This window comes from Sus scrofa, chromosome 7 (genome assembly GCF_000003025.6).
Source record: "Sus scrofa isolate TJ Tabasco breed Duroc chromosome 7, Sscrofa11.1, whole genome shotgun sequence".
NCBI lineage: Eukaryota > Metazoa > Chordata > Mammalia > Artiodactyla > Suidae > Sus > Sus scrofa.
The window spans coordinates 52,729,176-52,744,148 of NC_010449.5; the positions used below are offsets into that span (position 1 = coordinate 52,729,176).

At 46.7% G+C, this 14,973-nt stretch overlaps 1 protein-coding gene across 3 annotated transcripts in view; it reads right to left on the bottom strand.

Annotated features, from left to right (window-relative positions):
- Positions 2,515-14,973, bottom strand: part of ZNF592 (zinc finger protein 592) — a 62,261-nt gene continuing 49,802 nt past the window's right edge. For 2 of the 3 annotated variants that reach the window (XM_021098901.1, XM_021098902.1), the window contains 6 exons: positions 10,049-10,225; positions 9,642-9,801; positions 9,263-9,550; positions 8,931-9,043; positions 7,911-8,046; positions 2,515-6,540 (listed from right to left, as the gene is read on the bottom strand). In XM_021098901.1, the coding sequence (XP_020954560.1) occupies positions 6,043-6,540; positions 7,911-8,046; positions 8,931-9,043; positions 9,263-9,550; positions 9,642-9,801; positions 10,049-10,225 (1,372 nt within the window). In that variant the 3' untranslated portion in view covers positions 2,515-6,042. The remainder of the gene's footprint in view (positions 6,541-7,910; positions 8,047-8,930; positions 9,044-9,262; positions 9,551-9,641; positions 9,802-10,048; positions 10,226-14,973) is intronic. The other variant, XM_021098903.1, reaches the window with a different exon arrangement.

Consider the following 14,973-nt stretch of genomic DNA (forward strand, 5'->3'; position numbering starts at 1 on the left):
AAGCAGCTTAATTACTTCAAACATCAAAGGCATGATCAACTTCTTCCATTTTCACAGCAAAAGCAGGCAAAGACAAGGTATTAAGTTTTAAAAGTAATATCTAGTAGATTTTAATCTATCTTCTATATCTGTCTAGCTATGAATAATACCATGCCCACACATGAAACGAGATGGTGCTACTGATCTACTGTCACTTGGGCGCTCACTATGGTGGGGGCTTTTCCGGGTAAAAATTGACTTAAATGACTTTATCATATCCTTTGCCACATTTCCCATACAGTCAATTACACGTTTGTTGATTTCTTAGTATTCATGCACTAAAAACTCAATTTCAATTTGCAGGAGTTCCTGCTGTGGCACCATGGGATCAGCAGCGTCCTGGGAGCGCCTGGACCCAGATTCAATCCCTGGGCTGGCATAGCAGGTTAAGGATCTGGCATTGTCGCAGCTGTGGCTCGGATCTCATCCTTGGCCGAGGAACTCCATAAGCTGCAGGATGGCCAATAAATAAATAAATAAATAAATAAATATTAAATGGTATAACAAAAGCACAAACCAGGAGTTCCCGTCATGGCTCAGTGGTTAACGAGCCTGACTAGTATCCATGAGGACGCAGGTTCGATCTCTGGCCTCGCTCAGTTGGTTAAAGATCCAGCATTGCCGTGAGTTGTGGTGTAGCTTGGCTTGGATCCCACATTGCTGTGGCTGTGGCGTAGACCAGCAGCTAGAGATCTGATTGGACCCCTAGCCTAGGAGCCTCCGTATGCCAAGGTGTGGCCCCAAAAAGACAAAAAAAAAAAAAAGCAAACCAAAAATAAATTTAATTTGTAAATGATAGTAAATATTATTTTTTTTTTAAAATGCATTTTAAAAGGCCAATACTTGACACAATGAACTATCTCAAGAATTCATCTGGACCTATGCCCCCCTAATGAATAGACAGAGTAACAGAAGGATTTGAAGACGCTTTGGAATTATCAAGTAAACAGCTAAAGCTTGGAAAGGCCTGACAAAAGCCAAAAGAAAATAGCTACTCATAAAAGAGCTAGAATTTTAACTGATAAAGCAGAAATGTGATGCAAATTGAAATATAAATAAATGCAATTAAAAGTGATATTGCCTTGGGGGAGAGGGGTTAGTCTAAGTCAAAAGTCAATAAATATAATGAACAAAAGAAAAAACTCAATTAGAGTACTTGCCTTTAGGAAAGTCTCCTCATTTTATATGAATTCACACAGGAACAAGAAGATAAAATCTTGCCAGGCTCAATTCAAGATCCCCAGAGATTTAAACCACCACCACCCACCCCACCATTTGACAGATAAAAGAACTGAGGCAGGAGTTTCCTTCGTGGCTCAGCAGTTAACGAAGCCAACTAGCACCCATGAGGACGCGGGTTGATCCCTGGCCTTGCTCAGTGGGTTAAGGATCCAGCGTTGCCATGAACTGTGGTGTAGGCCACAAATGCAGCTCAGATGCAGCTCAGACCCCGAGTTTCTGTGGCTGTGGTGCAGGCCAGCAGCTGTAGCTCCAATTCAACCCCTAGCCTGGGAACCTCCATATGCAGCAGGTGCAGCCCTAAAGAGACTAAAAAAAAAAAAAAAAGAACTGAGACAAAGAGAGATCAAATGACTTAGTTACAGAACACAGACTGGAACCTACAGCCCCTGACCTCTAGTCACTGGATTTCTTCATTCTATATCATTGTCAATGAATTTATTATCAAGGTACGTAGAAACATGGAAAATGTCCAAGTAGAATAAAAGTAGGGTACAAAATCAGAGGCAGTGTGGTGCTAGTCACGCCTGAGTGGATGAACCTCAACTCTGCCCCTTACCAGTTCCATAACTGTGGGATCGACCACTCTGAACCTCTAAAATAATAGCATTCTAAAGGAGAATGAATGTAAGAGTAATGTCTGTCATATAGAAATATTTGATGTTCACCACTGTTATTATCATAATTATACCATAAACTCATCTATGAACTGAACAAGGATTGGGAAATGATATGCAAAAATGAAAACAACTGCAAAGACAGGATTATAAATATGCATGTTTTTTATTTTCTCTAATAATGCTATATCATTTTCCAATAAGAAAAAGGCATATTAAATAGGGACCTCAAAAAAAAAAAAAAAAAAAAAAACCATACTGGGACTTGAGTCTTAAGTCTGTTGTTTCCTCCAGAAAGAGGCTCCCAGTTCCCAAGATTAAGGTGGCAATTGTTGGTGGAAAAGCTCAGGTCAGCCTAAATCCCTTGGAAAAGACCAAGAGAAATGTTCCAGAATCTAGAAGATCATCTCAGATCAGACCCTGAGAGAACTTGGTAACTACCAGCTGAATCAGATTCTTTCACTCATGCATGCATGCATTAATTCACTCATTCAAACACTCTTTGAACCACTATGTATACAAGGAACTATTAGGAGCTTTTAAAGAATTAGACTGATCCACTTGATGAATTTGGAACAATCTCCATTATATAAGTGAAAAAAGCAAGCTTCAGAACACTGTGTGTATAGAATGCTACCATTTGTATTAAAAATAGATATATAAATATACATTATTTATAAACTTGTAAATGCATAGCGTTGCTCAGAAAGGATACATAAGATATAGATAAGTGATTAATTTTGGAGAGGGGGCTTGGGGAACTGAAGGCTGATCTCCACTGGGAAGCTTACTTTTCATTGTTTTCTCTTTTGCATTGTTTGGATGTCTTACCAAAAATAAAAAAACAAGTGAAAGAGAGGGTGCCAAGCTGAATATACAGTGGTGACCAGGGCAGGCAGGGGTTTTCAGTCTCAGAGAAGGCAAAATGTGTTGAACTCACTGAGCCCCGGTTGTTAAGTTTTCAAAAATCAGACTGTTTACATCAGTTAAGGGAAGAATTCTTTCCACACCAATTAGCTTACAATGATTTGGCATATCATTTTACAGAGATAAAGCAGTTGGAAAATAAAAACTAGTCATTTGTCAAGCCTTAGAGTGTGTTAAGTTGTGGTTTCTACAGGGGTGGGGATCTTATCTGTATAACTTGATCAGTAGAGCGGTTCCCTCCAGCAGATAAATGCTTGTTACAGCAAGCATTTTCTGATGATAACAAATGATAGCACAACTATTCAACAACATCTTTTCAAAAAAAAAAAAAATCAAAAATACTGGACGCTGAGGGAACCATGTTCCCTGTGAGAGCTGGGCCACCTTTTCTGGAATAGCTAGCTCCCCTCCTTCACCCAACACCCCAACGATGGCCTTCAAATGGCAAGATAAATCTCAGTGAGAATGAAGGATCAGAGAGTCACTGCACATGCTCCAGAACATCAAAAGCAAATGTGATGCACAGGGCCCTCTGTGGGGTGACAAGGCACAGACTGACTCCAACGAATACCTGGCGCTCAGTGGGGCACCCCAACTGCAGGGGAGGTAGGAAAACAGATGTCTGGATGGCAGCTGGCAGCCAGCCAAAGCAGCCGGGTCACTAAGGCAACGCTGTGGTTGACATCAAGGACTTTAGAACCACACAGGCTTCATTTACAAGGCCGCCCAGCAAGTTTTCTAACCTCTCTGAGCCTTGGTTTTCTTCTCTATAAAATGCAGGGTAACTGTGAGATCACTGTGAGGACTAAATGAGAATCCCTGGAAAGTGTTTTTAGCAAGGTGCCGGGCCCATGAGCAGGGCTCCCAGTGCTGCTATTATCGCTATTCCCAACTGGTGGAGAGGTGCTGGGGAGCAATCATAACGGCCCACCAGCAGCCACATGTGAAGGACAGGCAAGGTGCCCTCCACCCTCCATGCCGAAAGTCAGGGATCCCTGACACTGATAGTGTTTTCTAACTAGAAAAAGCTCCCACACTCATCTCACGAGAGCCCGTGAAGCGACTTGGATGGGAATCCCTAGGTCTACCTTGAAGGGAAGTAAGTGGCCAGTGAAGCTAGGGATTTGTTAAGGACTGGTTGAGAGCAAACCCTGGCTGTGCTGAGTGGCTCGGCATTCTTTCCACTCCACGCCATTCCCAGGAAGGAGATAGATCTCAGGTCAGCACAGGGCAAACCTCTGATTCCACTACCTCCTCTCCCCCAGCTCCAGCTCCCAATGTCTGAGCAAGGAAGAGAATCAGCTATCCACTTCAAACCCTTCCAGCAGCCTCCTCTATAATCTTTCCTGTGAACGCCCCGGGTGCAGGGTGGGCACACTGAACTGGAATTAGGGAGGGACGGCAGCTGATCTGGGGCTGGCTCTGGCTCTGTACGCAGCTGGATATAGGCCCAGTGTGCCCTTGCCGCCTGCCTGGGAAGCAGGGACCTGGTGGCCTTGCCAGATATGGCCATCATTAAAAAGCACTGGCTCTCGGAAACTGAAACAAGCATTAACCTTTCCTAATGCCATTAGCATTTCCACTAGAAATTTGGCATTTGATAGAGGAAGAAAATGTGTTTTTTTCTCCAACTGTGAAAAGGTCAGGTATATTTATCTGACTTAATAATTTATAATTGATATTTAATGCCTTCCTTAAAAAATCACCTCTAAGAATGCAGTCGGCACCCATTTCCCTTTGCTGCACTACATCCTGCTGGGCCTAGTCCCACATCCCACCCATGCAGGGCTGTGGCAGCCACTTGGAACAGAGGTCAAGACACCTTCACACAGCCAGCTCCTTGTGCCTGGTCAGTCCTACCTCTGCCATCAGTGAAAAGACAGCCCAGCCTCCCATGGCTAAGCCCAGTTCTCTAAGAGAACTCTGCCAGAGTTCCCTGTGCCAGTGGCAATACCAAGGCCTCCTGAACAGCACAAGAAAACTGCAGAATTCCTCCCCTCTTTCCTTCCCCCTCTTCCCACCAGTAAAGGGTTCTCTTAGTTTGAAAAACCATTTGTAGGAAAGACAGAGGTTCCCAGAACATTCTCAATAGACCCTAAAAGCCAATGAATGCCGCTGGCTCAGAGGAGACCTTGGAGGTGACTCTTGACCAGCATTATGACCGTCCCCTCACCCCTTCAGAAGTACTGCGCTCCTGATTTCATAACCACAGCTCCAAAGTCTAGAGGGGACCTTCCTTGGCCTGCAGGAAACATTGTTCTCCCTCTGAGATGGGACAATGAGACCCTTAGGTGGAGCAAGGTAGGGCCAGGCTCATTTGAAGAGGAATACAAGAGCCTACCTGCGTGGTAAGAAGATTTTTTTATTTGAAATATAGTCTGAGCAACATGAGTGTAGCCGAGAGGAGGAGGGGCTGGCCTGCCCAGGGCAGCAGCAGCCTCTCTAATGGCACAGGAGCAAGAGTACAAATATTCCAATGTCTGTGTGCCCCCAACCCCACTTATCAGGAAAGGCAGAACAGCAGCAGAACAAGGACGCACAGCTCCTGCTGAAGGGGGTCTGCCTCTCGGTGCCTGCCTGCCTTGGCTGCATCTCCTGCTCTCCCGGGTTCCAAACGGAGGTGTGCTGCAAAAATTTCTCCCACCAACACAGAGAGGATGAGCCAGCGTGACAATGAGCTCTCCAGGGCTATTTTGCGGGGAAAGAATCAGAGAAGACAGGAAGGAGGGGCAAGGTGACCAAGGGCCCTCTGCAAGCCAGGCTGGGCGAGCTCTCTGAGAGGGACTGTGCCGACCCCCTCAGCCTGCTCTCAGGCTCTGATGGCAGCAAGAAGGAGAGCTGCTGCTTCAAGGCTAAGGCAGCGAGGGGGAATCTCCCAGAAGAGCACAGCCGCTGAGGGGTGTCAAGCCGAGTTGACAGCATTGGGGCTGGGCCACTTCAGCAGCCTGGGGTTGGAAGGACACAGACAAGAATTGGGGTACCAAGAAGCAGCACAAAGCCATAAATAACAGAAGCGAATTCAGAGCTGTGAGGGTGCTGGGCAACCCTGCATCTCCTGGGGCCCAGGGATGCCCAGCCCCCCTGCAGCTTAGGGCAGACAGTGCTCCAGGGCACAGGCAGCCACACTCACATCAGGGTGGAGCCTTTCTTTTCCCACTGTCCAGAGAGCAGGTGGAGGACACAGCGGCACCACCCTGACTGCACACTGCAAAGCCTCTGGTCACACCTGCGGGCACTGTGTGCGGCTGTCCTGGTCCTGAGAGGCCTGTTGACTCTGAGCATCTCGGGCACTGTCCTTGTCAGGGGCCAGGCCCAGTGACCTCCTTGCCTCTGAATCGCCCAACAGAGGCTCTCCAGCACATTCTTCCAGTCCATTCTCCCTGGTCTCCATGGGCACCTCCTCCCCGGAGCCCTCCTCTGCCTCTGCCGCCTCCGCCTCTTCTTCCTCCTGGTCTCTCACCTTGTGAACAATGAAGAGGTGGCGGCTGAGGGAGCTGGCAGAGGTGTAGCACAAGCCACAGAGGAGACACTGGGCTGTGGAACTGTCCTTCTGGTGCTGAGGTATGTGGCTCTGAAACTCGAGCCCCGAGTCTGTGGCAAAGCTACATTTCGCACACTGGAAAAGGGACTTGTGTCTTTTGGTGGAAGAGACAGTCGAGCCGTTGCTGGTGTCTGGAGCATCCCCCGCTCCGCTGACTGGTCTTTTCAGATGGTTCACCTGAAACAGGAAAGACCATGAGCAGAGTCCGGGCCAAGCCTGAGCCCTCAGGGTCATCCGTACAGCCCAAGGACTTGCAGAATCACCACCCAGGCCAGTTTAGTTTGTTTCTTTCTTTCTTTGCTTTTATTTATTTATTTATTTATTTATTAACTGTAACATATGCATATGGCACAATATTCCAAAGATATGGGAAAAGCATAGAAAAGACTAAGTCCCCCTAGCCAGCTCCCCAGCTCTGCTTTCCAGAGAACATCATGTCACCTGGGCTCTGTGGCTCCCCCCAAAAATATTAAATGCTTACACAAAAATAAAACTATTGTCTTTTACAAAATGTTATTACATGCGCACTTTTCTTCACCCTGATTTTTCCACTTAGCATACATCAGGGTTTGTCTCCATGAATATCCAGAGGCTTCCTTCTCCCAGCATCCACACCTTAATGCACCATAGTGGGGAGAAGAGTCCCCTGGCAGACACTGGGTCAGGCTCCATCTTTGTCACTGCACATGGTGCTACAGTGAACATTCTTAAACACATTTCTTTATGCCCAAAGCCAAAGTTATCCAACAAATAAATCTTAGAAATGGAATTGCTAGATCAATGGCTGTATGCATTTGGCAGAGAAGACAGGGTGTGCATTTTAATCACAGACAGATGTGGCCAAAATGTCAACTGGCACCCCACCTGCTATGTGTGAAAAGGCCTTTGCCGAATAGCACCTTCTCTAAATATGCAATAAAGAACCCCCTGCAAATCCAGGCAGCTCTGTTTCCCAGACGTCCCTACCCTCTGAGGAGCAGCCCCCACCATGGAGTGCAAAGAGCCTACAGTGAGGAGGGACACTAGCCTGCTCCAGAAGTTGACCAGAAATGGGAATAGGGCATGAAATAGGGATGAGGTCATAGGACAAGCGTCCAGGAGAGCAGAAGTCTAGGTCTGGCTCCTCCATAACTACAAGTGGGAGGGGTGGGAGGGGTGACTCATCCAAGCACGGCTCTCCTCACCCAACAGCCAGCCCTGCCTCCCCCACCTCCTAGGACTACAGCAGGGGCAGAAGCAGGTAGGGCACCAATTGTGTGAAATTCCAATGTGTGAAAGTACTCTAATGTCCAGGCCCCCGAGGAGAGGGGCTGCAGTGACAGGGGAGCCATTAGAAAAAGAGTTAACAGGCTGCCCTTGGGTCTTTGTCCCTGTCCTTTATCTGTATGAAGTGTGCAGGCTACAGTGGCCTACATTGAGGGAAGCTGTCACTGCTGGTTGCTCCATTGCCACAATGACAAAGAGGCCCCCTGGAGCCGTCCCAGTGCCCCTCCAGCTCCCGTTCTCACCGGGCAGGCTGATGCAGCAGGCGGGAGCCCCACACTCACCTGAGGGGAATGTCCACCCGGAGGCCTGACTCTGGGCGTCTGGCTCAAGTCGGGGTTTCGGATCCCATGCATAAGGCTGATGTGGCTCTCCAGGAGGGAGGGCCGAGGAAAGCTGGGGCTGTCCTCTGTGCAATACCTGCAAAAGTAGAGCCACAAGAGGTCGTGTGAGGGGACAGGCTGCAGGGCCCAGAGGGGCCAAGAGCAGTGGAACTGCTCTGCCTCCAGGGGAGAGAGTGTGGAGCAGGCAGGGTGACAGACAACAGCAAGTCAGAATATCTGGCTCTGATCTTACTCTCCACTCAGAATATCTGGCTCTGATCTTACTCTCCACTTTCTGATGTCACTGTCCAGAGACCCAAATGCTGGGCTAGTGGTCAGCCTGAAAGAATGGCCTGTCCTGTCCCAAAGCTCAGACAGGTGGTGTTGAAGCTCTCGGCCAGAGAGGGCACACCCACATCTCCATCACCCCTCTCAAACCTCTGGGCGCTCCACTGCTGACTGGCAGTGCGGCCTGGGGTTGGAGAGTTGGGCAGGAGGCAGGCTCCAGGGCTACCAGGCCATAGCTCATTTCTGGCATGCTCTGATTTCTGACCTAGCAACAGCATTATTCCATTAGAAACTTGCTTATGTCTAGGAGTTCCCGTCGTGGCTCAGCTGTTAATGAACCCGACTAGTATCCAAGAAGTTGCAGGTCTGATCCCTGGCCTCGTTCAGTGAGTTAAGGATCTAGTGTTGCCGTGAGTTGTGGTGTAGGTTGCAGACACTGCTTGGATGCCGCATTGCTGTGGCTGTGGCGTAGGCCAGCAGCTGCAGCTCCATTTTGACCCCTGGCCTGGGAACTTCCATATGCCATGGCTGTGGCCCTAAAAAGACAGAAAGACAAAAAGAAAGAAAAAAAACTTGCTTGTGCTTTGTGTTTTGCCTTTGAGCACTGACTGCACAGCAGAGAAAAGCCCCAGTGGTACCATAGACATTCTTGTTGAATTTCAGGCCTCCTGGCTCCCACCTCCAGGGACTCACCCACAAGTGTAGACTTTCTTTACTGTGTCATGGTTGTTGCGGATGTGTTTGCGCAGGCTGTTGGGGGTGTGGAAGGACTGTTCACACTGCCGACACGGGTACCGCTTCAATGTCTATGAGAGATGACGGAATGCAAAGCATCAGAACTATAAGGCAGTTCTGGGCATCTTTCTTCTCAGATGATGTAGGCAAGAAGGGTGCCCCAAGATCTCAAGATCTGTGGTAACCACTCTGCCCCGAGCACCAAGAACCCCAGGACACTGTTTACTCAAGGGGGCTCTGAGCCACAGGGCGGAAGTCCGGAGTCACTGTGCCCAGGTGACCCCGCTTACCCGACCATGGCTCTTTTTCATGTGGGACACATAGCTCTCCCGGTCAGGAACCCACTCCTGGCACTCCTGGCAGGTCCAGCCGGTGTTCCTCAGCCGGGGCCTAGTCTCACCCCTGCGATGGGCTTCAGGCCTGCCCCAGCGGCTAGAAGGCAGGGAGCTGCCCCGAGCAGCCCCACTGGGGGCTGGGGGCTCAGTGGGAACTCGAGAGCCAGGGCGGCTTGAGGACGTGTCTGCTGAAGACTGGAGACTTGACAGCTGGTCCACGTTCCGGGGAACACCGTGCGTGCTCTGGGGATGGGCGAGGGGAAAGGTGCACAGAGTCAGACCCCGGCCTGAGGCGTGTGCCCTTCTCCCCACCCCCTTCCCCAAGGCACCCCACCTTGACGTGCTGCATCAACTCCGGCTTCTGCAGGAACAAGAGCGGGCACTCAGGGCACTTAAAGACGCCCACCTGCACCTTGCTGGCATTCTGGTAAAAATGCTGCTGAATGTGCCTCTTCTTGTTGAAGACCATTTCACAGGAGCACTTATAAATGAGCCTGGTGAGACAAGCCCCACAATATGAGATAACCGAGGCTCTGCTGGAAGAGCCACATGGCCCCTCCACCCCCATCTCTGATCTCTCTGAGCCACTGTGGCTACTCCCCTGACTCGGGATGTTTTTGGTGGACCCCAGGAATTTCTGCTACCAGTCTGCGCTTGCCAGTCCATCCCAACACCTCCCATATAGCACCCAGGCTAATCGGCTCCATCCCACAGGCCTGTTGGCCCCAGAGCTGCACTCACTGGGAGGGTCTGTGGGGCTGAGTGGGATGCTGGGTGGCGCTGTGGTCCGCGGTGCTACTGGCAGTCTTGAAGGCCATGGGGCAGAATGCACATTTGTGGAAAACCTGGCAGTGTCGCTCCTGGATGTGGCTTTTCAGCAAAGCCAAGGTCAAGTGGACGACCCCACAGTGGATGCACCTGGATGACAGAGGTAGGGGTAGGAGGGTAAGAGAGGGGGGAGCAGGCATGTCAGACCTAGAAGTGATGGAAAAGGAGGGATGGAAGACAGGAACAGAGCCATCCCGGGGACTCTCCCTCTCCCCCTCCCTCAGTCTTCTGCCTTCCACATGTACAACCCAAGAGCCTCCTGCTTGCTGTGACCTGCCACAATGCAGTCACCCAAGGCCACCCAAGCCGAAGACCACACCTAGCAGAGAAAGGGGGAGAAAACCTCCCTCCTCCTCACTGGCCAGACAATATTATTCTGCAAACCAAAAAACGTGAGCCTGGCCAAGAGAAGTTAGTGATGGTGGAGAGGGAGGAGAAAGGTTCAAAAATGATATCAATGGAGTCCCCGTCGTGGCTCAGCGGTTAACGAATCTGACTAGCATCCATGAGGACGCAGGTTCAATCCCTGGCCTCACTCAGTAGGTTAAGGATCCCAGCGTTGCCGTGAGCTGTGGTGTAGGTCACAGACGTGGCTTGGATCCTGCGTTGCTGTGGCTGTGTTGTAGGACAGTAGCTACAGCTCCAATTTGACCCCTAGCCTGGAAACCTCCATTTGCTGTGAGTGCGGCGCCAAAAAGCAAAAAAAAAAAAAAAAAAAAAAGAAAAATGACATCAATAGTATCCCCTTAAGTGTGACACAACTGCAGGAGTCCAAGAGGAACTTCAGAAGGAGACTACAGAAGGCCTATGCCTGCCCACAAGCTGGTGCTGACCAGGCAGGGATGGCCATTAATAAAATGAACAGTCAGGAAATGCTATGCTCACTGTTAACAACTATATTAAAACAAACAATCCTAAAAGTCCAGGAAGAAATTCTCCAGAGCAGCACTGTTCAATGGATCCTGCTGTGATGATGGAAATGTTCTACACTGTACGTCCATGAGATTATTTAAATTTGAATTAACAAAATAAAATGGCCAGTTGCACTGGCTACATTCCAAGTGCTCAGAAGCCACATGTGCCTGATGCCATACTGGACAGTGTAGCTCATGAGTGAACTAGTGTCTCCTTGGTGATACTATGGGCAACTTTTTTCCCCCCTACCAATTTGTATTTTCTGAGTTTTATTTAGTGAACATTACCATTTTCATATTATATAAACTGTCTGAAACTATCTTTCTGAAATCAAGGTCTTGGTGGACTCTCCTTTCAACTTCAAAATATTTCTCTATAAATACTGCACTTTCTTTCTTCATTATCGGAGGACGATGTGAACTTCCTCCAAGCCGGTGAGCATCTGATAAGGTTCCTAGACACTCTCATGTGTTCAGTCTTTCTTTCTGCATATCAACACACATACGTCTCATGTATTTTCACACACATGACAAAACAGCTTCTGGAGTTCCCTTGTACCATAGCAGGTTAAGGATCCAGCATTGTCACTGTAGCAGCTCTGGTTGCTGCTGTGGCGCAGGATCAATCCCTGGCCCAGGAACTTCTACATGCTGTGGGGCACGGCCAAAAAAAAAAAGCCAAAACCAAAAAAAAACAAAACAGAAAACACCTTCTCTGCTCCCAGCTATTCCACTACATAATTTTTATCTTCTCTTGTTGCGATATTGCTTGCTCCTGTAACTTTGACACCAAGCAGGCACCAGCTGCTTTAATGAAAGGACTTCGCTTCACTGAACAATTTTTTGACTCCCAAATATTAGCCTTCATTTCAATACATTAACCCATGTACGCAATCCACATAAATCATCAGAGAATCCTTTTTGTTTTTCTTCCTTTCATGTGTGTTTGGTGAGTAGGGATGAGGTCGGTGGAGACAGAATCATTTTTTTTTTTTTTTGCAAACTTGGAAATGATGAGTGCACAGAACCAGAAAGCTGTTCATAACCAAAACGCCAGTGAGCATTCGTTACTAAACGTGTCTGTGTGCTGGAACTTCTATACAAATTACTTACACTTAAATCACATTTTCTTTTCTCTCCTGCTAAACAAAATAGTGACCAGTTCCTAGCACACAGCCATATTTCCATTCCACAAGTAATTATGAGAAGAAAAAAACCCCCGACATATTTCCAAATTCATCTGAAGTGGCCAAGTACACCCAACATGTGTAAAGAATCCCTCAAGTGGCTTTATTTGTGTGGTTTGACCAAACTCTTACAACAGCAATATACATGCGACTAAAAATCCATTCTATTTACTCAGCAGACATTCTTGGAAGAAACTTCAAGGAAAGTAGAACATAAATGGGTAAAAGAACATGTGCCAAGTAGCCTCAGTGAAGGACTGAATACAGCAGGGTTTACAGACTGATTAAAGAAGTGTGCAGAAGAGAAATTCAACTCTATGACACAACTCTTTACAAAACTGTTTAAGAGAAAAGGAGAAAATACACAACTATAGAACCATATACTGTTAAATATATAAAGTTGTAGAAAAGATAAAGAGCAGAAAAATTTTTAGCTTTGCCAATATACAAATAATAAGAAAATATTATTAAAAACAGTCTAAACTTGGTCCCTTATGACATCATCGGTCACTCTCCAAATTATCAACAAAGAGCATAATAGTTTCTTAAATTCTAAAAATATAATACTGTAAAACTCTATAGTACAGCTCAGTGAAATGTAACATAATTTACTAAAAAAACAGAAATACCTAGAGAATGGGAGAAAATATTTGGAAGTCATATATCTGACAAGGGACTCATATCTAGAATACGTAAAGAACTCCTACAAGTCAACAACAAAAAGACAAATAACAGTTTTGGGTTTTGTTTTGTTTTTTGGTTTTTAGTGTTTTTTTTTTTGCTTTTTAGGTTCACACCTGTGGCATATGGAAGTTCTCTGGCTAGAGGTCAAATTGGAGCTGGAGCTGCTGGCCCACGTCACAGCCACAGCAACATGGGATCTGAGCTGCATCTGCAAACTATACCACAGCCTGAAGCAATACTGGATCCTTAACCCCATGAGCAAGGCCAGTATCGAACCGGCATCCTCATTGGATACTAGCCGGGTTCATAACCTGCTGAGCCACAATGGGAACTCCCAAATAACACAATTTTTAAATGGGCAAAGAATCTGAATAAATACTTCTTCAAAGAAAATTTAGAAATGGCTCAAAAGCACAAGAAGATATGCTCAACATCATTATCCTTCCAGGAAATGCAAATCGAAACCATAATGAGATGACTACTTTATACCCACAATGATGACTATAATCCAAAGTCAGACAATAACAAATGTTGGCAAAGATATAAACAAATCGAAACTCTCAGAACTGAAAACATATATGTTACATAGTAACTTGTACATGAATGTTCATTAGCAGCATTATTCATAAGAGTCAAAATGTGGAATCAACCCAAACGTTGATTGGTTGATAACTGGATAAACAAGGTGGTAATCCATACAATGGCATATCATTCAGCCATAAAAAGGAATGAAATATTAACATTTGTAACGTGGATGAATCATGAAAACATTATGCTAAGACTACATATTAAATGATTCCATTTATATGAAATGTCCAAAGGAGGCAAATCTATGTATGAGACAGAAAGTAAATTGGTAGTTATTTAGGTCTGGGTGGATGAGAGGATTGCAAATACAGGGTTTCTTTTTGGGTGATGAAAATATTCTAAAATTGACTGTGGTGACTGTACAACTCTGTGAATACAGTAAAAACCACCAAATATGGAGTTCCCATCGTGGCTCGGTGGTTAGCGAATCTGACTAGAACCAAGAGGTTTCGGGTTCAATCCCTGGGCTTGCTCAGTGGGTTAAGGATCCGGTATTGCCATGAGCTGTGGTGTAGGTTGCAGACGCAGTTTGGATCCCACGTTGCTGTGGCTATGGTGTCTGCCGGCGGCTATGGCTCCGATTTGACCCCTAGCCTGGGAACCTCCATATGCCACGGGAAGCGGCCCTAGAAAAGGCAAAAAGACAAAAAAAAAAAAAAAAAAAAAAAACCACCGAATAGGACACTGAATAGGGTGAATAAGATGGTACGTGAATTACATCTGAATAAAGATGTTACCAAAAAAATGTGTATTAGTAAGAGTTCCTGTCATGGCTCAGCGGAAACGAATCTCACTAGTATCCATGAGGAGGCAGGTTCGATCCCTGGCCTCACTCAGTGGGTTAAGGATCCAGCAATGACGTGAGCTGTGATGTAGGTCGCAGATGTGGCTTGTATCCCACATTGCTGTGACTGTGGTGTAGGCCAGCAGCTGGAGCTCCAATTAGACCCTTACCCTGGGAACTTCCATATGCCGCAGGTGCAGCCCTAAAAAGACCAAAAAAATGAATATTAATAATTGAAGATCTTAACTATAATCAATATTATGTTGGTGTGTCTATCTTCTGAGTTCAACCATAGATTTTTGAAGATTTTATGTCGATGTCTTCAGTAATCCCTCTAGCTGAATCATAATACTTTTTGTCTGATATTTTGTATAAAAAGGCTTGATAAACTAAATTTCCTTTAAGATATTTGGTTTCTTTTTACCCTTACAGAAGAAAGTAAAAATACTTAATTAAAAGACAAAAAATGGGAGTTCCCACTGTGGCTCAGCAGTTAACAAAACTGACTAGCATCTGTGAGGATGTGGGTTCAATCCCTGGCCTTGCTCAATGGGTTAAGGACCCAGCGTTGCTGTGAGCTATGATGTAGGTCGCAGATGTGGCTCGGATAGTGTGTTGTTCTGGCTATGGCGTAGGCCAGCGGATACAGCTCCAATTCGACCCCTAGCCTGGGAACCTCCA